At 40.8% G+C, this 27,284-nt stretch overlaps 1 protein-coding gene across 5 annotated transcripts in view; it reads right to left on the bottom strand.

Annotated features, from left to right (window-relative positions):
* Positions 1–27,284, bottom strand: part of LOC148823114 (ankyrin repeat and IBR domain-containing protein 1-like) — a 66,932-nt gene that overhangs the window by 18,894 nt on the left and 20,754 nt on the right. For 4 of the 5 annotated variants that reach the window (XM_088928955.1, XM_088928958.1, XM_088928957.1 and 1 more), the window contains exons 3-6: positions 11,083–11,383; positions 8,487–8,669; positions 4,824–4,941; positions 1,501–1,709 (exon numbers count right to left, since the gene is read on the bottom strand). In XM_088928955.1, coding sequence (XP_088785081.1) covers positions 1,501–1,709; positions 4,824–4,941; positions 8,487–8,669; positions 11,083–11,383 — 811 coding nt within the window. Of the gene's footprint in view, positions 1–1,500; positions 1,710–4,823; positions 4,942–8,486; positions 8,670–11,082; positions 11,384–13,730; positions 13,799–27,284 lie in introns of those variants that run through there. The other variant, XM_088928959.1, reaches the window with a different exon arrangement.

Here is a 27,284-nt window from a genome sequence, read left to right as displayed (position 1 = left end):
CCTTCTGTAAATATTCTCAGCAGAATAATAGATGACACCTTTAGAAGCATTAGTTCTGTGGCAGTGAGCCTTGATGATGCACTCAGATTTCCACTACTGTACAATTTGTACAAACATACAATCAAGCAATTTAAAAGCAGTACATGCATTTGGTCAGCTATGCTGCAGCACTGATCAGTAAGGAAATAATTCTGCCTGTCAAAAGGATGTCACCCAGGGGCTGTTTCCTGTCATAAGGATGTGTAAAATGTTACGGAATAGCAGCCTCACAGACACATTTATTGTGGATGCAATGATGTTTCAGCACATAGACTGACTGAACAATACAAATATATTTAGAAAAAAAGAATGCATTGTTTTCTGCCAGCGCTAACGCTGAAACTGTGAAAGGACTGATTGTACTGAAATCCAGTGACCTTTTAAGTAACTCTTCAAAGAAGTTCAACTCTAAAGACAAGAGCAGTCTTTTCATTCACCGCACAAAAACATATTGTAAAATATTCACACTCAGCAGATATCCTTGAATGCCCTTATGATATTATATACAATGCCAAGATACATTAAATTCATGATTAAGCATTTATGCTTGTATACAGTACACTGTCTCTGGCTGAAACGAACATTTCAGGAAACTGGTAGAGCAAGTCAAAGCAAAGACCTTCTCCATTTCACTTGCCTGGAAAGGCCCAGAAAGTGAACATTAGTTTTATCCAGGGAATCGTGTTTTTTGCGTCTGTGTTCATGTTTGTTTGCATTTGGGAGGCGGGGGGGGTTAATCAATACGGGGTTATTAAGCTTCACAAGGCAACATTGCAAACATGGCTTCAAGGAAGCAGTCAACATTGTTATTATACGTAACAGGCAGGTGTCACAAGAATAATTTATTAACAATTTCTTACTTATATAGCTCTTTCCTGGAAACTCCACTCAAAGGACTCCCCTCCACCCCCAGTGAGCAGCCCCACCTGGCTGATGCGATGGCAGCCTTAGTGCGCCAGAACGCTCCCCACACACCAGCTCTCAGTGGGGAGGAGAGCAGAGTAATGAAGCCAAGTCAGAGATGGGGATTATTAGGTGGCTATGATTGGTAAGGGCCAACTGAAAATTTGGCCAGGACACTGGGGTAAAACCCCTACTCATTTCAAGAAACGTGCTTGGATTTTTAATGACCACAGAGAGTCAGGACCCCGGTTTTAGGTCTCACCTGAAGGACGGCACCTTTTTACAGTATAGCGTCCCTGTCACTATACTGGGGCATTAGGACCCACACAGACCACAGGGTGAGCGCCCCCTACTGGCCCCACTAACACCTCTTCCAGCAGCAACCTTAGTTTTTCTGCAGGAGGTCTCCCATCCAGGTACTGACCAGGCTCACACTGCTGAGCTCCAGTGGGCTGCCAGTGGTGAGCTGTAGGGTGATATGGCTGCTGGCTACTACAATGGGAACAAAGGTTTCATTTCTATATGAGGACGAGTGGATGGTGCAGAACGAACTCTTACCAGAGGCATGTCCTCGTCCCCGGGCGACAGGCTAATTTCATCAGGAGACGTGACGGAGGAACGGGTAGTCCGGGGAGTGCGTGGGGAGGGCAGGGTGTCCCACGCGTTATACCCACTGGGAGGGGGGATGGGCATCTGCACTCCTGAGCGCTGGCAGCAGTCCTCAGCATTGGACATCCATGCTTCTAACAACTTTTCCCTGTCCCAGTCTGTCAAAGAGGAGAACGGTGACATGGGGTTAGCACTGCAATTACTTTAGCACTGCACTGACCTGGCTCCCACAACTGCGCGCTCCAGAAACAACGACAAAGGAGGAAAAGCAAGGGGCTGAAGAGGTATTCAGCCCTTGTTTAGAGCACATGCTAGCGCTGATGAAATAAAGGTTCTCTCTAGACTCCACAGTTGTTTGTAAAGCAGATGGCATGGGTTTGAGAGACCATACAAGTGGTAGTAAGTAACACACAAGGTAGTAAAACCGAAATGTTGTTTCCTTACAGCCCACTGCCCTGAACTAGAAAGGTAGCTGTGCATCATGTGTACATTTCTAAATTAAATTACATTTCCAAAAGTTAAAATTGGATCTCAGCGGCACTTCTTCAGATCCCAGTTCTGTGTCCAACCAGAACCACTTGTTCACCAGAACAATTCTTTCACTTGTTGACAGGCCAGAGGTTTAGCTGTCAGCCTGCTATAGCCTCTGATTTGCACTGTGCACTGTCTGTAACTCAGAATGCAGAGAAAGATTTTTTTAGTCATCCACACTTGGCAAAATATTGCCACCTTTCTCGTGTGCAGACTGACTCTTTGTCACACTGAAGCTGTTTAGTCTGTCTGCTGTTGTTTCAAAACGTGAATGTTAATCTGCGTCTCAGTGAATTCTCTCCTTGCGGCTAAAGAGACTAGCCAAGCAGGAAACACTGGAAGGAATTATCCCAGGATGAATATAACCTCTGTCTTTTTCATGGCAGATTTTCACATGCGCAGATCACTAACGCACTACAAAGCCTTTTGTTTGTAGAATGGAGCAAATGATCAATTTTAGATGCCATGTAAGTGTGCCCAGCAGGGGATGTTCACAAAGAAACCAGAGAGTGCCTGCACAGAAGCAGGGCAGGGAAAGCACAGAAGCGTTTGACAGCTCGATTTAATTACAGTTTATACATCCACAAAAATCCGCTCTCCGGCACTGCCTGGGTCATCGAACAGCATCAACAGTTATTTTGGTTAATTAAAAAAGTGTCGCTAATTCAACAACAAGCTAATTCAAAGGCAATACATTTCTGAGTGTTCTACTGTGTTGCAGGGTGTGAAGCAGTGAAAGAGCCCTAGGCCTGGTCAACACAGACCACACCCACTCATCAGGCTGGGAAAACTGCCTTTTTTCTTTGCATGAACAATATCACTGATCTCAGCAAGAAAATTCCTCACAGCCCACACCTTAAGAGCACATCTTAACATTACCTTCATGGCACACATTAATAGCACCTCAACAGAAAAACTGATAGCACAGGTTGCAGGGCCGATTCAAGGCACATGTCTGAACTGCTGGAGTCCTTCTCCTCGGGAGATTCATTCAGGAACAGGAGCGCCAGGGCTGGCTGCTGCTGACTGCTCTACTCGGCTGGACAGAAGCTGGCAGCTGGCACGAGCCAGGCTTCGCCATCGGATCCTGTAATCCACTTTTCACTCAGCGCCTCAGTCAAGGCGCCAGAAGGTGACAGGTGGCAGGCTAGCAGGGCCCGGATTAAAACAGGAAAAGAAACGTCGCCATTCACAAAAAACGTAAGTGATACCTTATGAAGAGCGCATTCTAACCATCACATGGCTATTTCAAAATGAGGGCTTCATTCATTCACAGCTTATGGTTTGACATGGACATACTTATAAAATCGATAAAAATATGAAGGAAAATGTTAAGCGCCTATGAAAAGTACAGAGGTGTAGATCATTCCATATTACATTTTTAGTTTTCATTATGTTTTATCCCTCCAGATTTTGCCTTAAATATTCTTTATTTATCTATTTATTTATCTTAATATTCCATATTAATCAAGCAGCATGCTTCTGCGCTTTACTCCATAACGAGCAACAGTAAATTCAAAACTCTTTCAGTTATAACAGCAGGAAGAATATCCCACCTGAAGGACTAAGCTACCCAGCTGTGGCTGTTGTAGCCGATATCCTGGCTGGATGAGATCTTTGGATCGATTAACTACTCACTGCCGAATGCAGTAGACGAGCTGTATGGCCACCTCTCATTGGTAACCCTCCTTACGCTCTTCACACCAATTTAAAAAGAAAAATAATGACCTAATCGCATACCAAACAGAATCATTACTAACCATTTCTCCAAGATGCTCTATGAGTCTGGGGGGGGGGGAAGGGAATCACAAACATTCCACAGGCTACAATGCCACTCCTTCAGGTTTGGATTTTTTTCTGTTTGCACTCAGATCAAGTGGAAGTATACTTTCAATACGGGTATTAGGGCCCACTGTGGACTGGAACACTAGGAACATTCAGAGAAGTCCCCAGAGGCATCCAAAGCTATTAAGAACTTAGTGGCACTATTCATTCGCAGGCAAAGACAAAACAGCACTGTACTGCAGGGTCTTCGGTATTATTGTTTCATGAGCTCGAAGAACTGCGGTTTGTGACATTTTTCTGCAGGGACTGTTAGGAGCTCAGAGAACAGAATGCTGTCCCCTCACAGCTCCCTGTAACTGCAGGCAGCTTTTGTGGCAAAGGGAGCAAAAGAAAGATGGCATCTTCACTTTGTGGACAGCAAGACATTTTAATGTTGTTTTATTTTGTTGATGTTAACCGCCAGGTTCAAATCGACTAGTGTTTCAATGAAGGACGAAACGCGTACCAATTATTCTGTGCAGCCTACCAACTGTGTAAGTGTTTAAATCCAAGACCAAAGATGTCACCACAAATTTGTGCTTTGAATCTATTTTCACATAAAGCTGCTAGGATATACCCAAAAAACCTTAACCTGTTCTGTGTCGGGGATTTCAGGCTATGTGGGCAGCAAACATGGCTTTCAGAAGCAGTGATTTGTAAGTGCAGAGAGCTCCTTGCTTCTGCCCCAGATTCTCTGAGCAGAGAAAGTGATGACTCATGCAAACAGGAAGTGTGCTTGCAGTAGTGCTACTCTGGCGTAATGAGGAGACAACTGCAAGGCAGGTGATCTGTGAAGTGTGGAGGTGTTTCTTTCATTGTTCTTGATCCCCAGCTCTAAGTGCCTGGTCTCTCTCTTGGTGAGGTGTGCTGCTCCCTTCTCCTCCCTATCCGCAGGGCACTCAGAGGAGGAACTGTACCATGCGCTCGGAGCAGAGCTTCAGCAGTGAACAGAGGTGCCTGGAGCATGTCGGCTGTCTCCACTATCAACATGTCCTTCAGTCGTCGCAGGTCTTGAGGCCTCAGGCCCTCATATGGCTGAAAAAGGACAAGAAAAAAGAGCAATAATGGGTTAGAGTCTCATTCTGTATCTTTTTAAAAGCAACACCAAAAAAAATCAGAATCCATAATACGGCATAGAGCACAGTTCTCTCTTGTTCTGGCGGGATTTAATCCTGATTACTCACGGGCTCCGAACACGCACATGCCACTTCCCGGACAGTGGACAACTCCGCCATGCCACAAGACTATCTCTTCCACCATTATGGAATTGGGGGCGGTGTGGTGGCTAAGGATCTGCGCCTGTGGCTGGAAGGTTGCCGGTTCGTATCCCGCGGCCGGCACAGGAATCCTACTCCATTGGGCCCCTGAGCAAGGCTCTTAACCCCAACTGCTCCAGGGGTGCTGTATAAATGGCTGACCCTGTGCTCTGACTTCTCTCCCTGACTGTGTGTCTCATGGAGAGCAAGTTGGGGTACGCGAAAAGACAAATTCCTAATGCAGGAAATTGTATATGGCCAATAAAGTGATCTGATCTTATCTCTTACTAATAACTCTCCACATCAGAGACTCGCAAGGCTCTCCTCTGCCCCTGGCAGGGATCAATCACAGCCGCCAGCAGGCCCAGAGCTACACAGGGGACTCTGCTGCGCCTCAGGAGCAGGCCCTCTGCCACAGCAGAGTTTGACTTCATCCTGGTTTCAGAGGGGGGTCATGTCACTGCTGAACTCTGATGTGCAAGAGCCCTGTTACACATACACATAGCCCGTAACCTAAAACCCATTTAATCAGCAAAATCAGTTGCATATTAACAGGCTGTACTATAATCTATAGTAAAGAGAACCCTACGCACTTCAACAAACCGCCATAAGCATAGAAAATACAGACAAAATATACATTTTGGTGGCATTAGTTACATACTCATCAGAATGGAGAAATCTTACAGATAGCTATAGTCACAGGAAAGGATTGCAATTCATAGACTACTACACTTTAAGACAAAAGATACCAAGGCGTCACTTTAAAACTGCTTTTTTGGACATCTATTCTAGCCCACCGTCCTAAAAAATCAGATTGTTTTACATGCTGGCCATAGCGGGAATCCAAAAATATATAACTGCAATAATGGGAGCCAGTTGGATTTGTTCAATTAAAAAAAACCCATAGATGGGCTGTTTGTCATTTTACCAATATAAACATTCTCCTTTAATTTCAGTTGAAGTAAAACACTTGGAATTTACAAAATGCTCCTATTACAGGCAAAGTCTTGATGGAATTCTGTTGGGGATTAAGTACTAAAGTGAAGATTGCACCTGCACCTAATCATACCACTATGTAAAGCCTTCCAGCAATAACCCCTACACTGCAGCCAGCCCCTGCCCTCACGCTTGTCAGAGAAGCTACCAGGTTCCTCGGAGGCCTTTGTGAGCTGAATGAAAAGCATAGCTGGAGCTTTCTCATGATGGGTGAGGTTTCACTGCAGAAGATACTTAGGTAACAACGGTAACCATTTGTTAGAACTCAGAAGGTAAGAATGTTAAAGCACCAAACAGAATGTAATTCATGAGAAAAATCTCACAGCAGAAACGAAGCTTTGCTTCTTAACCCCACTCAGAGGTAAACACTATACCAGGAAAGAGAAATAAGCGCATGGGACTGGAGGGCAGCAGATCCTAGCTCCTTATTTGCATTCTCTTCAGGCAGCTGCTCGGAGTGTGCATGCGTGCAGCTGTGTTATTATATAGCTGCAATTATCTGATCTGGCCGAAAGTACAGAACAAACCAGATGACCAGACAAAGGTCATTCACGGTGATAGAAGGGGAAAAAACAAACGCCGTCATTAAGCCTTCCTTACTCATGAGGTAAACTATACCCTATTCCTATCTTTCCATAATTTACCAGCTTGTGATTGTGACAAGGCACAGGCGTTCAGCGATACTACAAGTTTTATCCAAAACAAAAGCAAAGTACAAAGTACAAAATAATGTACATATATACATAAACCATTCTAAAAGCGTCTTCTTTTATTACCCAATGAAAAATATCAGCAGATTTTGGCAGCAGTTTAATTGGTTACTGATACATTTGTGGAATGTGAACTTTTTTTTTGCATCGAAAACCCTCTGCTTCTGAGCAGCGATGATTAGCGCTTTATACATCATATAGCCTGTACTGAGGCCTTGTGTTTAACACTCCATACAAAGGGAAAACTGCCTAGTCTCCATCATTGAACACACAGGAAAATAAACTGCTCGCTTCGCTAGTGTTTCTAGACTGCTTATCTGAATAAAAAGAATAAAAAGAAATGGCAGTTAAGCGTAGGGTAAATAAACTAACTGCAATGCAGAGGAAAGCCCTTCACTCCTCCCTTGAACAGCGTAAACTAATCTCCCAGATTGCAAATAAAGGTCCAGAAGATTCCTGGAGAGCTCTGCTGTTCCACGTCATCTGTGTTAACATGGGCTGGCTGCAATGTTCCCTCTAAATTTTAATGGCCTGTGTGCGCAAAAATTTCAAGTTGCGCAAATTTTTTCCCCCAGTGACAAAACCTTGTGTGCACTAAATTGAGTGGATGTCAAATTGTAAGCCTGAAATTATTTTTTGTTAATATAGTCATCATATCAGCACAGAGATCCAAAAGACCGGGACAGCGATTCCACGAGCCCGGTAATAGGGACTGAGTGCCGAGCGAGCATGGGCAGTGAGGTACGAGACTGTGAGAGCATAGATATCGATGATCGAGTAGCGATAATAATGCACACAGCCACGTTGGGCCTCTCGCAGCCAGTCTCGTGGTCAGGTTAGCATTTTTCAATTTGTGTGTTCGTTTTAGTTTTAACTTTTTTTTTTAATTTAATGTTTTGTGCGCATTTCAATTTCCTGTATGCACTGATTTTATAACCTGTGTGCGCGCAGCTTAGAGGGAACATTGGTTGGCTGGACTAGAGCTGCTGTACTGCAGCCAGTCCAGTAAGCACAGGCTGAAGGGCTGCCACAGTGAGCCCTAATTGCTATGTTGAACATCATCAAAGCAGCACTTTGCCATGCAAGACCTTTTGGAAATCTGCTGCAGTGCAGAAGAGCCCATCTGGTGTCTAAGCACTGTTTCTAGGCACTCAAGTCATTTACATCCTTGGGTTTACAAACGAGGACTTGAAAAGTCAGCTAGTATGCATAGGTTGGACTTCCTTAGGTGACACTAAAGTTGGGGGGCATAAAGAGGTGGAAAGAGGTACACACAAGCTCTCTCAGTTTGCTGGAAGTGTGACTGACAGAACATTTGAGCATGTAAAGAATTTAAGATAAGGGGGCTTTTCAGTGTATCACTGCACACTGATGGCAGAGTATTAGTCCTTTGGCTATACTGTGTGGCTATTAAGAGCACCGGCAAGATGATGACCCCATTAAGTTCACCAATATTTGATTTTAAAGAGCAAACTGGATATTACAGTTGCAGATTAGGAGTTTAACTCACAAAAGAAACGTCACCCAGGCAGATCCACACCTGTTTCTGCAACCCAAAGACTAGTAAGATAGACTGGCTTCACCCAGTGAGGCCTCCCCTGTGGAACACGAGGGTTACCTCTCTTCTGTCCAGAGCGGCGTACTCGGCTTCGATGTCGTCGGCTTCAGGGTCCCTGGAGAAGACCATCTGGGACTCCAGGCTGAGTGCCAGCTCCTTGTGGTGCTGCTTCTCGGCACAGTCGCATGGCGTCTCCTTGTTCTCATTCTCCGCAAACAGGTCTGCGTCGCTACTCACTAAGTGCTGCAGGGAGGGGAGAGACGGGGAGTGAGCTTCAGCACAGAGCAGACACAGCGGAGACCCCCCAGTCCTCAGAATCTGCGTCCGAGTCTGATGGACAACACAGCCCTGTCTTCGTGCACCAATCTACACAAACCTCTCCACCCTGTAACAGGCAGATCCACACCTGTTCCTGCACACTAAGATCTGGTCTTGGTTGGTCCATTCTTTTTAGAACGTGAAAAGAAGGACAGTTCCTTTTTCACTAATCATATGCTTAGGAAGACACACACGTTTTCAGAAATCGTTTTTTTCATTGTCGTTGAGATTACAGTTCCTGGTTTAATCTAGGAAAGGATCTTTTATCACCATACTTTCTAGCCTTGTGCTGAAAAACACTAAAAACCACAACAGTGGCATCACAAAATATTAGTCATATCATAAAATTAGTGTCACTGGCACAGCTGTAGGCCTTTTAAAGTAACTCCATTAATGATGAAAAATAAGTATTTCACTGACCAATTGACTTTTAATTTTTCTTTTTCAGGAACCCAGTTTTGTTTGAAGTGTAAACATTAGACAACCTGGTTTTAAGGGACTTTACAAACACGAAGCTGAGCATTACAATCCACATCCACCATCTGAAGAGATCAGATCGGATTGTTCTAAAATAAGCTGTGATGTAAGGCAGTAAAGCAGTTAGTTGATCACTTAAGTGACAGAAAGTGTAGGTTTTTTAGTTCAGTACTGTATAAATGAAATTTTAACATTTCTGTTCAAGAATTTTGTGCTTTCCTACATATTTCTGGAAGGAAGGTTTAATTTTCTTATCTATATTAAGTGCCTTTTCTTCTTCCTGAGCTTTTTATTCTAAACATCAAAAAGCCACTGCTCACAGCTGGACTGGGCTTAGAGTGACAAGAAGTTTATTACTGCACTGATTTGTATATGAGGGAGTTTCACTTAAGATGAACTCTGTGAAAGACCGGACTGTGGACAGAGCACTCTACCCGAATACCATGTAGGAATTCCACAGGCTTCTCAGCAGTGGCTGGAAACTTCCCAAATTTTCCTTTGTGATCACATTACAGGAATAAAGTTACATTCCCACTGTAAGGTTAGACTTCTGACACCATTTGTTTCAACAGTTTCTTTTTTATGCACAGGCACATTTCAGTTCACTTTGATAACCGCCCTGATTATTTTTCTTACAATAGATCATTATCAGTTCAGAACTGCGAGCCTTCTGAATCGACCTGCACTCAAGGAGGATGTCACCAGCATTGCCTTTCATTCTCTGAAGGATGTGAGCCTGATCATAAATGAATGAGATCCCTCAGTAATAATTCAGAGGACAGCTCGGGGGATATCGGATTACTTGTATTACGTGGCTGCTCCTGTTAAAGAACACTACATCGCTTTTAATATCAGTGCTGTTACAATCACTTTGCACTTCTCACCATCACACCGAAACACTGTACTGAACGCCACAAGAAGCCTCAGAATCGTTAGTAGCCGTTTAAAACCCAAACACATTCTTGATTTGGTCGTGCCTCGTTGAATTGCTGTATGAAACAAATTCTCTCCAGTTAAAGCCTGAAAAAATAAGGAGAATAAACTAGACAACCTGTTTCGTACAGACAAACAAACAGTTCTTAAGAGTGTTCTGGTTTATATGCTGTGCTATATGTTGGTTCAGCCATTTGGCATGAAAGTGTTTTATGCTAAACTAGCTGTAATTAATGCAGCAATACTATTCCATTAGAAGAACTGCCCTTGGATCAATGCTTCTTCACTGAGATTTTATAGCCAACTGAAATGCAAAATTGCAATTGCAAATGCTGCACATCATATAAAGCTTGACATAAGCTCACAGATTTAAAAAAGTTAACACAGGTTTCTTACTTTACAAACCTTAGAATATTACATTAATATCTTGACTCTTTTATAATGACTTTCTTTGAGCTTTTATAAACCACATCTAAAGAAAATATTGGCCAACTTAAAAACTACATTTTCAGTGATGCCACGGCAGGTATAATCAATTCACATCATCCCTGCAAAAAGCAAATATTTAAATATCTCTGCTGCCAGAAATTCAACATAGGTAAATAATACAGATCTGAATGTTAAATGTACTTGCAACTGCTTGAAATCAGTCTAAGTCTGATAGCCAAAAGAAATATGCAATTTACTTTCTTCTTCACGAAAAGACTCAGCCTGCATGACCTTAAGCAGTTTAAAAATCCAAACAGATGGACCCTGCTAATTTAAAGCAACTGTTGGTCCACCACTGACGAATACAAACTGTCCCAAAAAGATGAAAGGTTGATCCGATTGATTTGCCCAAGGTAGCAGAACCTCCACACCCCCTCCAGGATCAAACCTAACTCGCTCAGCAAAGCCTTTCTGAACGGGTTCGGAAACGGCCAGTCACCTCCACGCAGGTCTTCATTCCCGAGGCGGCGGCGTAGTGCAAGGACGTGTTTTTCTTATTGTCGGTGGCGTTGACGTCGGCTCTCTCGTACTCCCCCCGGTCCAGCTTGGCCCCGGTCCACTGGAGGATCATCTGCAGGCAGTCGGCCCTCTTCTGCTCGTCCTCGAAGGGCCGCGCGATGCGCGGGTGCAGCGCCCCCTCTGGCAGCGTGATCTGTGGGCCCATGCACAGCAGGTGCGCCGCAGTCTCGTTGTGGACGTTGCGCTTGTTGGGGTTGCCATCTTTGCTGAACAGAAACGATCTGTGTAAAGGGGAAACAAAAACAAACCAGATGAACATACTCGTTTGAAGGCCCAGAAAACACCTGGGAGGTTTACTGCTCACTTCTATCTAGTTATCAGTCCTTGATTTGAAATAATACCAGCATCTGGAAGGCTACTTTTCCATGCATCTTAACCACCTTTTGATTGGTGTTCATCCATGTTTTATCATATATATCAAGCCCCAGTGATTTAAGCATTCAAAACAAACTGCAGCGCATCTCTATTTCATGTCTCAGGACATGTTTTCAAAAGCCTGTGGGACAAATCCCCTTCAAGCAAGAGAGTGGCACAACTCTTGAGTGCTGCAGGCCTACCAGAGCCCGACAGATAGGGCAGAACCTGACGGGGGATATTGGGAAGGAGGATGCATCCCCCTGACTTGTGTTTGTCCAGTTTTGCGCTTCAAATTAGCCTGATCTGTTGCAACATTGACATATGATTCATATAAAACACAGGGCACCTTAATCAGCCGTGAGGAGGAGACCAACAACTTTAAAACGTGCGATTTCAGCACTGAGTAATTAATCTAAAGCCAGTGTGAAAGGGGTCTGTAAAGTTTATTCATGGTGATTTAAAAATTGCATTGCACTGCAACAGACAATTCTAGCTTTTTCAAAAGGGCTGATCATCATTTAGATTCGAATTTTAGATTTTCTTTTATTTACATGTATTGGCATGACAGCGGCAGTTTGAAAACCAAAACAATCCCAAAGTGCAAGATTGAGAGAGAGTCAACACGGATACTGAAAACATCCAATTTACTTTTAAAATACCACAAAGATAAAAAATAACAAATCAGCAAATTCAAAAGGCAACTGAATTACATTATTCAGGAATAATGTATGTAAAAACTGTAATGCGTATCCTATTTGGACTTTTTAATTAAGTTAAATAAAATAAATTGTTACAAGGAGATTATGGTAGCAGTCTTGAGGACTACATTTCTATATAGTTTAATCATCTTTTTATTTCATGCTACAGAGAATGTGTTTTACAACACTCAAAATATCTTGCATGATCCTGTGCCCTTGACAAGGCAGTAACATTTAAAAACAATGGTGATGCATGTCATTCATAGACTATTTACAGGTGCAAAATGCCTTTTATTTTATGTCAATAAAACGACATAAAATAAATGAAATAAATCTTCAGTAGTTCGGTTAAATGCTGTTATTTTTAATATGTCTTCTTCTGATCATCTATTCAATCACAAGGGGAGAATGTTCTGAAGCAGCAAAGGTAGGTTGTGAAATGGAAACCTAGTATTTTAACAGAATTTATGTTCACGTAGTGCTGTCAGAAACAAAGGGTGTAAAAAACAACCGCTTTCCTTTCCTGCCTGTACGGTTCAGTCTCGCCTTTTCTGAATCCAATGCAAATCAAATCCAAATCAGATGACAGAATGACCCACTTCACCCTCTTGTCAGGTTTTCATGTTGACTGTCTAAATTTGTTTTCCAGGCTGCGACGGCTACTGATGTTGTCGGAATGAATATCTCTCTAATCCTCCACCTTGGTCTTCCCTGTTCTTTTTGTATTTGTAAGAGCAAAGCAGCTCTTGTCTTATCTCTGAGGCTCAGTGTAAATGCTGAACTACAAAACGCAGCCCGTTTTCTCAAAGCATTCGAATGTAGAACTTTCCTCTCCGGAAGCAAAATTAGAGACAGCATTTCAGTTAATCAAAGAAAATTCAGACAAAGAATTTAATCCTTGTGGCCTGCTCATAATAGTTTAGGAGTCAATTTTCTTTAACCTCTTACTTAACATAAGGAATTCTTCCAATTCTTCGCTGGCAATCATTTCAAGAAAGCTCGAAAAAGTCAAAAGGTGAGCACTTCATTAGAATATGCATATTTTTTTCCCTACTTCAGTGTAACAAACGCAAGTTTCAGAGTAAGGAAAGCAACACCTTTCACATGACAAAACAAAACAGCTGTTTCTCAGAACAGTGAAGCATATCAGGGGACGCTGATGCTTAGTGTCCCCACTGCTACTGGTTTTAGAAAACACCCAGTCCACCCCAGACACGGAGAGTAGGAAATCCTTCACTATTCTCGAGGATGTACTTCACTAACAGCAGTTCAAGTAGAGAGCTGTGGCAGCATGTGTAGGCTGCAAAGGAACAAGTAAAGTTTTATTCCATGCTGGAAAGAGAAGAAAAGAAACACAACGTTTCAGCTGTGGGGTCTTCTTCGGGTGCCACCCAAAGAAGGCTCCACAGCCTAAACGTTGCATTTCTTTTCTTCTCTTTTCAGCACAGAGTAAACCTTTACTTGTTCCTTCACTAACAGCATTCACTCTCACGTGTCTGAAGCTCTTTCTCACCAGACAGGAACGACTGTGTTCAGTTTTCCATAAGGTTACTTGACATCCACTTGAAAAGTATGTCAGGACAGAGGAGCTCTTCCTGTCAACCAGGTGACCAAGGCAACAACAAGGTAGCCCATAATTCCTTACAGGCTTGCCAGAAACGTCTCTGTGAACCACGCTGTTGACACGGATTCAGATCCCACACAGTTACGGGATCAGGCTGTGTAATCATTACTGAGGAGTCATGTGAAATTGTTGTTTGCCGGGGACAGAGGAGGGACGAACTGTCCCTAGCAACAGATCTGCCACTCACCAGGAATACTGGCTAGAATCTGAACCTTGACAAGTGATCTTACAGGACTGTCTGGCTCAGGGTAAACAACAGAAAAGAAGGAGGGACATTCTTCAACATCCCTAATGACTCAGCTCCACCAGAAAAGGAAAACAGGGTAAAAATCCTGCTAAACTGAAAAGCTGTTTAAAGCCACAGTTAAGAAACGGGGATTCTTTCCACATACAGTACCATTCCATTGTTAATCAAAGACCCCTGGAATGTACATTTAGACATATATTTAAGGCATTAAAGCACAGGTTGGCTTCACTATTGTTACAAAACTCTATGCGCTTTAACCACAGAAATATTTACATTTGACTAAGTATATGAGTCCAATTTTTGTTTTAAAGACAAGCATGTCACTCTTTGACCTGTGGTCTCTTCTGTCTGACACACTTTCCTCTCTCCCTGAATGTGAAGAACAAGCGACATTCTGTCTGAACCGCATCTTCTAGCTGACACGGCTCTCTGAGCTCAGCTCAGTCAGTCCCTGACTGATACTGCCTGGTTTGGACTTCCAGTGCAGTCTGACATTCGTAATGTCCAGAACCTTTTCAAACCAAGAGATTTCAGCTCCTGGCTCTTTCAGGATAATCATCATTAACCTGGAATTAAGCCTCCCAAAGTCTGAATGGGCCTACAAAAGAAATAATGCGAACCCACACAAATTTAGATGAACTTTGACTTCGTTGTCCTAAAAAACAACAATTTTTCTTTTTTCAAAAAAACGGGCAAACATATTTAAAAAATAATTTCGGTCTCTTTAATACAAGAAATCATGGTTTGTCTCAGCACAATCACTCAAAGCTTTTTTACTTCATCCCTACTTTCTCTCTGGAAAAATAAAACTTACAAGCCTAAAAGAAAAACTACAAACAATATTTGACCACTTCAAAAGGTTTGTCATGGCCTGTATATCAAACAGCTTTAAATGCCTGTATACCATAGTATTTGTTTCTTTGTAAGTGTTCAACCTACTTAATTCTTCTCAAAGCCAAACAATTAAAGGATTTATTTTTTTTCTACAACAATTAATCTGTTAAGTTCTTAACTGGCTTTAAGTCAACCATACCTTAGCTTCAGTTTTTCCCATTAGAAAATCTAATTGGGTTTAAAAATGACAGTGATCAGTCAGTAGACAATAGACATTCACACAACAAACTGTCAAAGCTCCAAGTCCTGATGCAAAAACACTAATCCCAAATCATGTACTGTTGTCCACAGGACACAGGGAAAAACTAGAAAAAACCAAGGAGATTTGGGAAGGATTAGTTAAAACAATAAATTGCATCTCTTAGGTGATTGCAGTAATGGTACAATATGAAATGTAATTTTAATTTGACAAGATCCATGAAAAACAAATTAGTCCTCACAAACATGTGTTTTGACAGCGTGTAATCTTCAGTATCACAGACATCTGTAATTGTCAATAGTTATAAAACCTTTGGCATGAATAAGGACAGTGAAGTTCTGGACTTGATTCTCAAACTATATCATTATACGAGGTGCAATCTGATGTCAGCAAGTAAAATCCAGTTGGAGCAATAAACATCCTACATTACACTTTCATTAAGCCCATGAAGTGTGTTTCTCTGTTATCACTTTGTAGCTTCTTTCAGACAAGACAATGGACAAAGAATTAAATTTAATTGTGGGGGAACCAGTATGTCAGGTAGAAAAAGGAGAAACAGAATCATTTTCTGAGTGTTATTTGCTGAGAAAAGCAAATCTTACAAGCCTGAAGGTCAATACAGACACTACCATTCATTATACACAGAGAGGTTTAATTCAGTAGCGCGGGTACAGTCTATAACCAGAAAGTATTACATTAAGAGTTGCTGAAAAATACACAGGAAATTGAGCATCCATTACACAGCTAATGTAAAACATTTTGACAGTTGCCAACATTTTTGCTCACGATAAATGGCCAAAGTTATAATGAGCCTTTGCTTAAGCAAGGAAAACTCTCAATGCAATGGCACGAATACCAGCTCTTAAAGTGAGTGTTTTTATCTCAAATGCTCAGCCTAAAACATGACTCTCAAGTTCAATAATCTCACTTTTCCCCAGATCCAACAAAGCCAGGTGAATGCTTATATTATTTGAGGCGGGAGACTCAATGGAGAGCTTCAGGGGATGAGGACATGATGCCCAGACACATTTCAGTTGCTCAGCTGTCACAACTGCATGCAACAGATCTGTTTTCTATCCACCCATTTTCTAACTGACTTATCCAATACAGGGTCTCAGGGGAGACTGAGTGCCAGTCCATCAACCAAACCTACAGGAGCCTAGCTAGAGCCCCTGGTCTGCTAATCCTAACTTCAACCCTGCAGGTTCTCAGCCAGTGTGCTACCACCTGCACAATCCCAGTCACAGTTGGATCATAATGCGAGTTAGGCTTATTTTAAACTAGGAATGGGCATCTTTACTTACTGAGACACTTGGTAGCCTTACAAGAGTCACTTTTTTAAATTGAAAGCTGAAAGTGTTTGTGGTTGAATTACAAAGGTTTTATGAAATGCTTGTACAAAGATACATTGCCAATGTCACATTTTTCTTCTTTTCAAATTCCAGGTGGTCTCTCCCACATCTCATTTTAACAACCACCCAGAGCTCTCAGGCATGATTCGGGTCCCCTCCAAATGGAAGATGAAGGGCTCTGCTGTAACCTTACATTGTTAATTATAATGGGATAGCAAATACAAACTTTAAAACTGCTTTTCTGGTAGCGAGTTGGCCTATTCTAGCCACTTCTTCCTGTAAGGCTGACTTTATGCTAGTAACAATTAAAAATGAGCAACAGTGAGTCATGTCTGGCAGACTAAACTCAGAGCTTGTGACTGTTCCTAAAGTACAACGGATAAAGCATTGTAGCTCACTGTGGTATGACACAGATCCAGCCTCATTCCGGCAGAAGCCAGGCAGACAGACTGCAGCAGGAATCTATTTATGATAAAGTTCGTCTGTCTATAATAGCACAGTGTGTTAGAGAGGCAGCCAGCTGACCAAACGATCACCAGAAATGAAAACTAAATCCGATCACAGCAAGACAAAATTCAACTAGAGAATTCACACAAGAAAGACTGTAGTTTCACAGGACAGAATGACTAGATAACCTTGAGACTGTGTGATCTCAGTTACCTTAATGTTCTGAAGAAACTGATAGAAGCAGTTGCTGCTGTACCACAGAACACATAAACAACTCTTGTTTTGTGTAATAGTCACGGGTCTAAGGTTGCACCCTTTCCATGTCTGATCATTAATATTCTCTAAAAGAATTAAACATGGCTTTGCTTTAACTCTTTGCCCTATTTCAGACCAAAGAAGATAAAACACTACAATTTCAGACAAGAAAGACAACGGCTTGGAAGCAAACTGGAATTATGATTATAATGTTTTAATGATTAAAAAAAACAAAAATATTTGCACCCAACTGTAATGTGAATAACGCCTGGTTTGTAATCAGTGATCCTTTGGCTGTAAAGTTAGGTTCCGCATTCTACCCAGAAATAGACCAAAAGAAGTCAACAGTTCTGTATTTTAAAATTCTCCATAAATGTAATATTCTGTGACTTTATTTAAAACTTACTTTACGACTTCTTTTCACAAAAGTTCGCAATGTATAATTTTGTTTTTGGGTTTATTGTCAATTTTCTGTTCATTTCTTTTTTCAGTTCTGTTATGTATATTATACATTTGCTATTAAAACTCCAAGGGTTCATACATAAAACTGTACAACTGATATAAAATTCTGTGACTCTTGAAAATAGCATAGCCAAAAGCTTAATGAGCTAAAGCATAAATGACTATTGAGTGTTCTTTTAACGGAAAGAAGGTATTTAATGAAAGTGAAGCCAAAAAAGTATTTCTGGAAAAGTGCGATAACTCTTATATTAAATCAAAAGAGTTTGTGGGTTACTCAAGATCCTGCAGGGCAACTATAGTCAACAAAAGATGCCAGACACCTCTGGGTGTCAGACTCCTTGCTGAGAAGCAGTAACAAGATCCTAACGAAGGGTTTGATGTATCTCTGACACGTACCAGGTCTTGTACAAAAGAAGCACTCAGCACATAGTTTTACTACTCAACATACAACCTCAGACACACACTCTGGTGACAGTCAGGTCTAAAGAAGCCAAAGTCAGACACGATGAAAGGGGAGCCTGATGGGTAACTGACCTTAAAATGAAATTCCTAAACTGAACTCTTGCATAGTTAGGAAGCGCTGCTAGAAACAGTATCAAGACAGCCCTTTGGAAAGAAAAGAATAAACTCTTAAGAATATTTCAAACTTCATATGCCCCCACCTTGACCTACTTTGTGGAATCAGCATCTCATTATGACTTTCAGGATACAGATTACAGCCCAGTGCTGGAGAAAATTACATTTCCATAGAGCCTTGATGGGCATGGAAGGCACACTAAATGCCATCCTATTTGCATATTTTCATTGTCTAGACTGTGGCAAACAAAAAAGAAGGAAATCTGAGTCCCTTGTAAATCATGGGAGGTTATGTTAATATTGTACAATTCACTCGGAAGAACTAATTTAGAATGCGATGTACAATTTTAGTCACTGCAATGCAAAACAAAACAAAAAATACTGTGATCAGTCCAGAGAACAGCAACCAGATATACTCCTGGACTTAAAGGTTTATTAAGCACTGACAGACCAAAAAAGCAAAACCTTTGTAGTCTATAACAAAAAAGAGAGCACATGAACCTGATTTGAGCATTCAAAATCCAGCATTCTTGAAGGAGCTCAGTGGAGCTCTTCAGAAGGAACAGTGAAACAAGAAGCAGAAGACACAGGTGCACACAATGTCTGCTTTCTGCTTGAGGTCCTATTTAATACACCAACATTACCCGACATTTTTGTAGATGATGCGATTTTCCAAGGAAGGATCAACGTAACAGACAACATTTATCAACTACAATTTACAGACTTTTACTTCCCTCAACAAATAACACTAACCTGTGAACCAGGGGTGATCCTGGCAACAATCCAGCAAGATTTCTACATCTCAATAAATCTGTCTCATTCCAACTACCTCACCTCCTCCCGACATGCCTATTTTTGCAGGTTCTCTTATTTCGTGTTTCTTTCACCTGGACAGCACGCAGCCTAATAAACTGGTACTGTGTATGAAGCCCACCACCTGTCTTCCAGACCCCATTCCTTCCGTCTTCAATCCTGTTTTCCAGAATTTGCCCAAACTTCTGGTTTCTGAAGATCAACAACAATTTACAGTCACACAATTGTCCTGCAGCGTTTAAAGCTTATTTTCCTGTTTTCCAGCCCCCTGCCCTCCCATCCTCGACCTAATAAGTGAGTCCTTGAGCACTCATGTGGTGCCAACAGCCTTTAAAATGGCTTCCGTTACGCCTGTGCCTAAAAAACCAAACAAGGCTCTGGACAGCCTTAGCAGGCTTTGTCCTATATCTAACCTGCCTTTTTTGTGGACGTTTTAGACCACGCTGTTGTACTACAATTTAACAATTATCTCATTGCAACCTGGTTTCAGACAATTACACAGCACAGGAACTGCCAGTGTGAAAGTGCCTAATGATCTTTTCATGGAAATGGATACAGGATCAGAAGAGTAGGAAAAGACAGAAAACCAAACTGCTGCTTTTGATACTGTAAACCATGAGATTTGACTCTCCCGTCTTGAGACTGTACATGGAGTTTCTGTCATTGCTCTTGAACGGTTCAACTCTTATCTTACTCTCTCCCCTCCCCTTTGTTTCTGTTGGGGGTCTTAGTTCTGAAGTTGATTTCGTTAAGTGTTCCCCAAGGCTCGATTCTGCATTTACACATTCCTACTCGGTCAGATATTAAAATCACATGGTCTGAATGATCAGTTCTATGCAGGTGACACTCAAATCTATGTCCACTAAAACTGACAGTGAAATAGCTGTTTCTGCACTCTCGAATTTATATCCGAATCTCTGATATAAAAACCAGGATGACTCAAACTTTCCTTCTGCCACAAGACTGAGGTCGTGCTGCCTAGCTCCTCCCATCACCTGAGTAAAGCCAATGCAGTAAAACCCTGCATTATCTATGGATGGCACTGGGCTTGAAGTTGGATCTAATTCTTTTAATTTTTAATTATTTTAATTAATTTGGTGTCCGTGTCTGTTCTGTTTTGTAATGACATTGTATCTTCTCCTGCATTTTTACCTGCTTGTGTTTCTTATATGCTTATTATGTAATTTGGGATCCTTATTACTGTTTTTGTTCTACACATACAAAGTACAGTAAAAAGATGCTAATTTTAAAGGGAATATATAAAAAATAATAAATCAATAGACCTTGATAAGAATGGTAAGTGAGCTCAACTGAGCAATTTTCTGGGATAAATGGACCAAGGAGCAGTGTGTCTCGCATTAGAACAGCAGCATGGAGCTACGCACTCATTAGCAAACATTCTTTAATTCCATACTGTTTCCCACAACATTAAGAATGATTCCCAGCTATATTTTCAGTGTCATGGCCATACTGGGAACAAAAATCACAGATAGAGCTACAACAACAAATTATGTTGAAAGGCAAATCATTTTAAAAAATCTAAAATGTTTAAATAGAAATAAACCTAGAGGTAACAATAATTTTCAAAGATACCTTAGAGCATAGGATTTGGTCTTAGTCACAGATACCAAAATGCACTGGACCTGTAGGTACAATGCTTCACAGATAACCGAGTTCAGAATTAAATTGCTCACTTATTTTTAAATGAATTTAACCGAAACCACAGGACAGAATTTAACAAGGTAAGGTGCGCACATAATGCAGAAACTAATGAGCACGATGAGTTCCTACCTTCTGTTTTTTCAGTCTAAAGAAAACGGAAGCTAGCAACTCATTGTGCTCGTTAGTTTTTTGCTCAGACACAGCCCAGTGCCGTTCTGGAGATGAAGAATTCTCTAGGAATTTTTAAAAGCCAGCTTCTCCAGCTACAGGGGAAAGAATCAAACAACAGATTGGGCCTGTACAGAAGACAACATATTATGTACATATTTTGAGACATATCTACTATTCTGCAATTTTTTGCTGAACACAGAGCCACCTGAAATTCACGCAAAATTCCCAAGAAATGTATCAAATAGAATATGCTCGATCAAACACTCTGCTCTCTGGATCTCTGGACTTTTATGCCTGGATCCACGATTCACAGTCCTCTGTGAGAGTTTGTCTTTTAGGTAGAACAGGTTCTCATAGCATAAGCGATGCAGAAGTATATCTCTCATTTATGTGTTAGCAAAACCTTTCATGGACCTTGACTCTGAAACTGAACTGTCAAGTTCTGGAAACTGTCCTCGTCAGCAAGAAATGCGTCTACAGCAAGCTGGAGTATTTACAAAAACATCTTCAAGGTTTAAGAAGCAAACCTCTACCATATAAATGACATTTAAGTATGGAGAATCATACTATCCTCATTTCTATTTTAGCTAAATTAAACTGCTATAATGGTAAAAGTAAAGAACAAACAAATGACTGTGCTTCATTCAATGAAACAATCTCTACGATGCTCTACTAAAAATAAAGTCTGGATAAACTATTGGATAAAGACTATAAACAGAAAATTAATTTAATAAAAATACAAAAACAAATTTCTAGATTTCAGTATATCAATGGAAACAGCTTTAATTTAAAGCTGGACTTGTTTTTAACCTCCTAATAATATAGAAGGGATCAATGAATTTAGATGGCAATCACCTCTAAAGCCTGACTTTTCTGCGTAGTTTATTTTCCAACTGGGGAATAAACCTTTCAGAAATGTCAAAAACAGTGATGATATAGGAATGTTTTAAAAGAGGTTTATGTGAGTCAATTCAGACGAAGAATATTCATAACACATAAGGGTAGCAAAAAGAAACTCAATGTTTACTATAATAACCAAAAAGTCTTACATCTTACATATTTCAATTAGAATATTGTGCATTATAGAAAAGTAAGAAATAGAAGAAGGCCATTTAGCCTATCATGCAAGTACTTGATTATTACATATGGGTTTATACTTTTATCAGATACACTTTATTTGCACCCATTTATAAAAGTTTATAAAGTTGGGCAGTTTATGGGAGCAACCTGTGTGAAGTAACTCAGTTAAGGCTACAACAGTAGTGCCCACCCAGGATTTGAAATCACAAACTTGCACTAGTAAGGCCAGCACCCTACCCACAAACTTACACTGCCTCACTGCTTGGGAATCAGGCCCGTAACTTATCTGGTCTCAAAGGAATGGCATACTTTGATAAGATTAGAAACGGAATCTTTTCAGTTTTGAACAGAAGAGACAATGTGTTATCTGGCTCTAGTACTGAACATCTTCAAAGGCGCTGGCCAAGTCAACTGCCCAGACTTCTTCAGAACCGAGAATGAAATGCAAAACCATTGGAGAGAAAGGAAAATGACAAGGTTACGCATTTACAAAAAAACTAGGAGTCAACATTCACATACAGGTTTGTGAAAGTGACCTGGTCATAAAAGTGAAGTTCATACACCGGTTTCTTTCCAGATATTACTGAATGAGATCCTCGTTCAGCTGAGCGACCCAGATGAGTCTTTCTTGTGTTTATTACAATTTAGTATCTGAACTGCTGCAAAGCCCTGCTGCCTTTAATATTACCCCATGCTGTAGCCGACATCCCACAGTTAGCTTTGAATGTTTCCAACTGTTCTTTAAAATACTGACCTTGCAGCTTTCACTAAACTGATGTTTCCCTAGAGATCTTATACCTATTAAACAGCCGCTGTGTCTGTATTGTGCAGAAATGTAATGTGTTTTAAGCAAGATTTTCATTGGTCTAAGTAGCATGGTACTCTCCTTTTTCTGCGTACCCCAGCAAACATCTTCTTTTTGCAGGTAGATTAATTTGGTCTCCATTTGAGCTCAATTGTGCAGATGCTGATTTCAGGAAACGCAGAGAACCTGCTGGGCTGTTGCCCTCAGGTGAAAGCGAGGACTTTATTAATGAGGAAAATCGAGGTGAAATGGAGTTGGTTCATGTCCTCAGGGGTGCAGACTCTTCCATGGAAAATGACACCTACAGTATAAACATGTCTGTCCACATATTAAATAAAATAAAGAAATCGTATAAATGTGCACATTAATTTTACTCATGTGAAATGTACCATTAAAATCATTATCCAAATTTAAGACAGATTAAAAACCAAGAGGAGGCCATCTGGGTTGTTAGTAGCCTATTGATCCAAAGATCCATCCAGCCATTTCCTGAATGAAGCCTAGGTATCGGCTTGTTCAAGATGCCCACAACTCATTGTAAAAAGACGTTCCTACTGCTTTCAGTCAGAAATAGACCTCAGAATAGTTTTCCTTGTATCTTCTGGTTCATGTTTCACTCGTCATTCTGCAGCAGTCCACTAGGCTGACTTTATCAACTGTTAAAAGATTTCGAATGCTTGAATCAAGTCCCCTGATAATCTTTTCTGTTCAGCATTAAAAAGCACCAGTTCCTTTAGCCTGTCAGTGCAAGATACTCCTTGGAGGGCAGGAATGTGTCTTCGCTCTTCTCTGTACTGACTTTTTGTAACATGGTGACCAAATGCACCTGAAGGACTTTCACCTAACATCCCCTGATCTTCATTCTAAACTATTACCCACATATTCTAACAAATTGCCTTTTTATCACTTCCCCAAACTGTCTATAAGCAATTTCTATACAAGCTAAGTGTTTCCTATCTTCCTATATGTATGGTTTTAATACCTGCATGCAATAGTCTTCACTTGCTTACATTAAATGGCACCTGACATATGTTTGCCAAATCTTAAATTTGTCTTTTAATATATTTCATAGCTTCTATAGTGTTTGCTACTCCCTCAATTCTCCTTTCATCTGAGAACTTATTTACTGACTATACCATAATCAAGACAATAACTGGGAAAAATTAGCATGTTGGTCCTAGTACTGATGACCAAATGCAGATGCAGTTCCTTTCATAGTTCACCTCACAACATACCATTAATGACATTGATTATCAACCCCTTAACTCTGTTTTCCCACCCCCTTTTCAGTTTTTTTATGAGGAACTTTGTCAAAACCATCCTGAAACCATCCATCACATACTGGTTTATACAACATTACAGCTGTTGATTTATCAAAGAAATCTAAATCGTAAGACTTGGAATTGAAGTTATCTTTTCACAATCTGCGCTGACTATCCCCTATAATCCTACTGTCATACAGGTGATGTTTAGTTCTAATTATCGTTTGTATAATCTTTTATCTAATTGAAAACTTGAAGAACACAGGAAGCATACAAGACCATGACTGCATATGGATTAACAGTACCTGTAGATATGCACTGTTCACAAATCCATAAATGACAAAAAAAACAGGGATAAAGTAATATTATTGGTATTGACAAAAGATTAATATACCCTTATAGCAACGCTTGCTACACAATACAGCATGGTTATGGCATTCAGACGTTCCTCTGGACAAAACACAGATTGTTAAAAATCCTTGTGCTCAACTGTAAAGACACTCTCCCCAGGTGCAGGATGAGCTTTGTGATCCAGGTGTCATGTGTTCAAGCCTGGGTCATGTCACCAGCCGACTGTGATAAGGATTCCCCCAAGCGGTGACGTACAATGTCACCTTGGTTGAGAATAGGGCAAGATTAGCTGTCCAGGATCTCTGTGGCACAGCGACCCCCGTGGTCTTCCAGGCTCTTGCTTGGTCTGTCAGTGAGGGACGCACCTCTCCTCCAATCAGTGAAAAACCTTGGGGATGAGGTTACTCATGATGAAAGATAATTGGCTCATAAGTAAGCAGGTCAGGGGAGTCTGCCCACACTTCCTCATTCTCCCGTGTGCGGTAACAGGGTTAATTGAAAAACACACAATTGGTGATGCTAAAGAGGCTGGGTGTCACAAAAATAACAGGCGATTCCAAATACTAAACAAAACAGGAAGGAAATTCCACTGACGGTCTTTGCATTTAGAGGAATAATGAATAATTAACACACCACTAAAACTATGCTGAACTGTTTTTTACTTAACCTATACAGCAGTACCCTTTAATGACATGTACTGCATGGAGAACAGACTACTTCTGTAAAACATACTTAATATTAGCATAATTATCAAGGTGACAAACATTAAGAAGATGGGCATCTAGAGGATAATGAATGAGGTTTAGCATTGCTAAAATATATTTAACTTGATTGGGAGCAGGCGGCAGCCTATTTTTAAAGCTGAAACACACCGCGCTGTTCCAAGTACTTCAGCAAGGTCAGACACACTGCTGGTTATTCAGAAAAATAGGTCAGTAAGTGACATCAATACAGATATAATAAGAGATACAGGTAATTCCTTAGGATACAAATAATATAATAACCAGCAAAGCCTGAAGCAACTGCTAGAAGACTGTATACTGGACTATGCTTTGACATACTACTACTGATAATGTATGATACCGTATGATATATATATATGATATCATGATTTTCCCCATATATAACCAGAGGAATGTACAACAATGAGAATACATCCACTGCTTTTCAAGACTCAATAACTTTTCAAACACTACCCTCAGGCTAATTAAGGTTTTCCACTCTGGGACAAATGCCTTGGCTTACAGTGAACAGAAATTTTGCAAAGCCAATTTGATCAAGGGGATCTTTTAAAAAATTGTTAATCTTGATCACATGACACATTTAACTGGAAAACCCAAATAATTAGCAAAATCACAAATAAGTGTGCTGGGTCACTGCCTCTCTGGGGAAAAAAACTGAAGCACAACTAGGAATCAAAGTCTGCTGCAGCTGAAACTTTTCCCAGCAGTTCCACTACAGGCTCCTCTGCTGAAGGCTGACCTTCTGACAATGCAGCAACTTGGTGCACATAGCCTGCTGGTCTATTAAACTCCAGCTCCCATTGTGGACTGCAGCCAGGCCCCACGCACATTTCAACAGAAAAACTTCTAAAACGGAGCACCAGGAAGGCACCATTAACACAAGAGAAGACAACCAAAACATAAGGATTAAGATGAAGATCTTTACGATTTACTGGCATTTTCAGAATATTGTAAAATTACAGCATTTACCTGTTCAAAGAGAAAACAAATGGCAATAACAACTACAGCCCTGTGATCCTGTGCCCAAGCACTCAGGTTGGAAGAATACGGAGCAGCTCCAATGGACAACTGCTCAGCAGCTCTGCACACTGATCCAGGGAAAAGAAGCCACAGAATGAGATTCTGCAGAAGTGCCTCCGAGCTGAACACGGCCGTAAGAGCTTAGGCTGCAGGGTATTAAGAGACAGTGCTTAAAGACTTCCTTAGCAGACACTCACTTGGAGATCAAGAGCAGTGAACAAGATCTTCAAATTCTCTTCTGTTGCACATTAACTGTAATTCCATTTGATCTGTGCGCTCTTTCTTTCTCAAAAACACTGTTACAAGAGCTTTCTCTTGGATTAAATTCTTTCACTGGTGATGGCTAGTGGTAAAATGTTTTTCTTTTCAGGAATCGTTTTTTTTCCTCCAAGTTAGACTCCACTGGTTGCTGTCCAAGGACCAACAGTGGGCAAAATGAGTGAACAGGGCTCCGATGTCCTAAGAGGAAACAGGTGTACATGCTGTACCCTTTAAGCGGACACGACACTGTAGCTTTCATTTCCACCTTGCCAGTGCCTCTAAAATTACTGCAGACATAATTTCCGACAGCTTTAAAAAATGAGATGCAAAACCTTTTGAAGACAAATACCAGTTGCAGTAATAAAAACAAAAAGTCATTCCAGAAATACAGTTCAGTTAGGGTACCTTCCTGCATATGTGTTGCTTGCCTGTAAAGAAATATTTATTTTCCAAGAAACATAAACATAGTAATCTTTAATTCCTGAAACTAATCTCGGAAGAAGGCTGTACTTTCCCTTTTGCAGCAGTTTTGAGAGTAATGAAAACCAGATGTGAAACAGCGAGGAGAACTACAATCAGAATGCCACAGGACCCAAATGTTCCCAAACAGTCTCAATGGTCCCAAATGGCCACAATCTTAATCCCAGTTATTGCAAGTGCAATTTCCTATCCAAACAGTCACATGGACAGCTGTAATTATACTAAATTCATGTAACTGATCAATTTAAGTTCAATTAACTTTTAAATTAAATAATTTATAGACAATCAATGCAGTAGCTAAGGCAGTAAAGGTTCATTATTACAGAACAACACAAACTATTGAATTGCCCAGGAGCAGTGTGT

The sequence above is a fragment of the Atractosteus spatula genome, chromosome 12 (assembly GCF_055471065.1).
Source record: "Atractosteus spatula isolate fAtrSpa1 chromosome 12, fAtrSpa1.hap1, whole genome shotgun sequence".
Classification (NCBI taxonomy): Eukaryota; Metazoa; Chordata; class Actinopteri; order Semionotiformes; family Lepisosteidae; genus Atractosteus; species Atractosteus spatula.
Note: the sequence above shows the minus strand (reverse complement) of the source record. Positions and strands in the feature narration are given on the sequence as shown.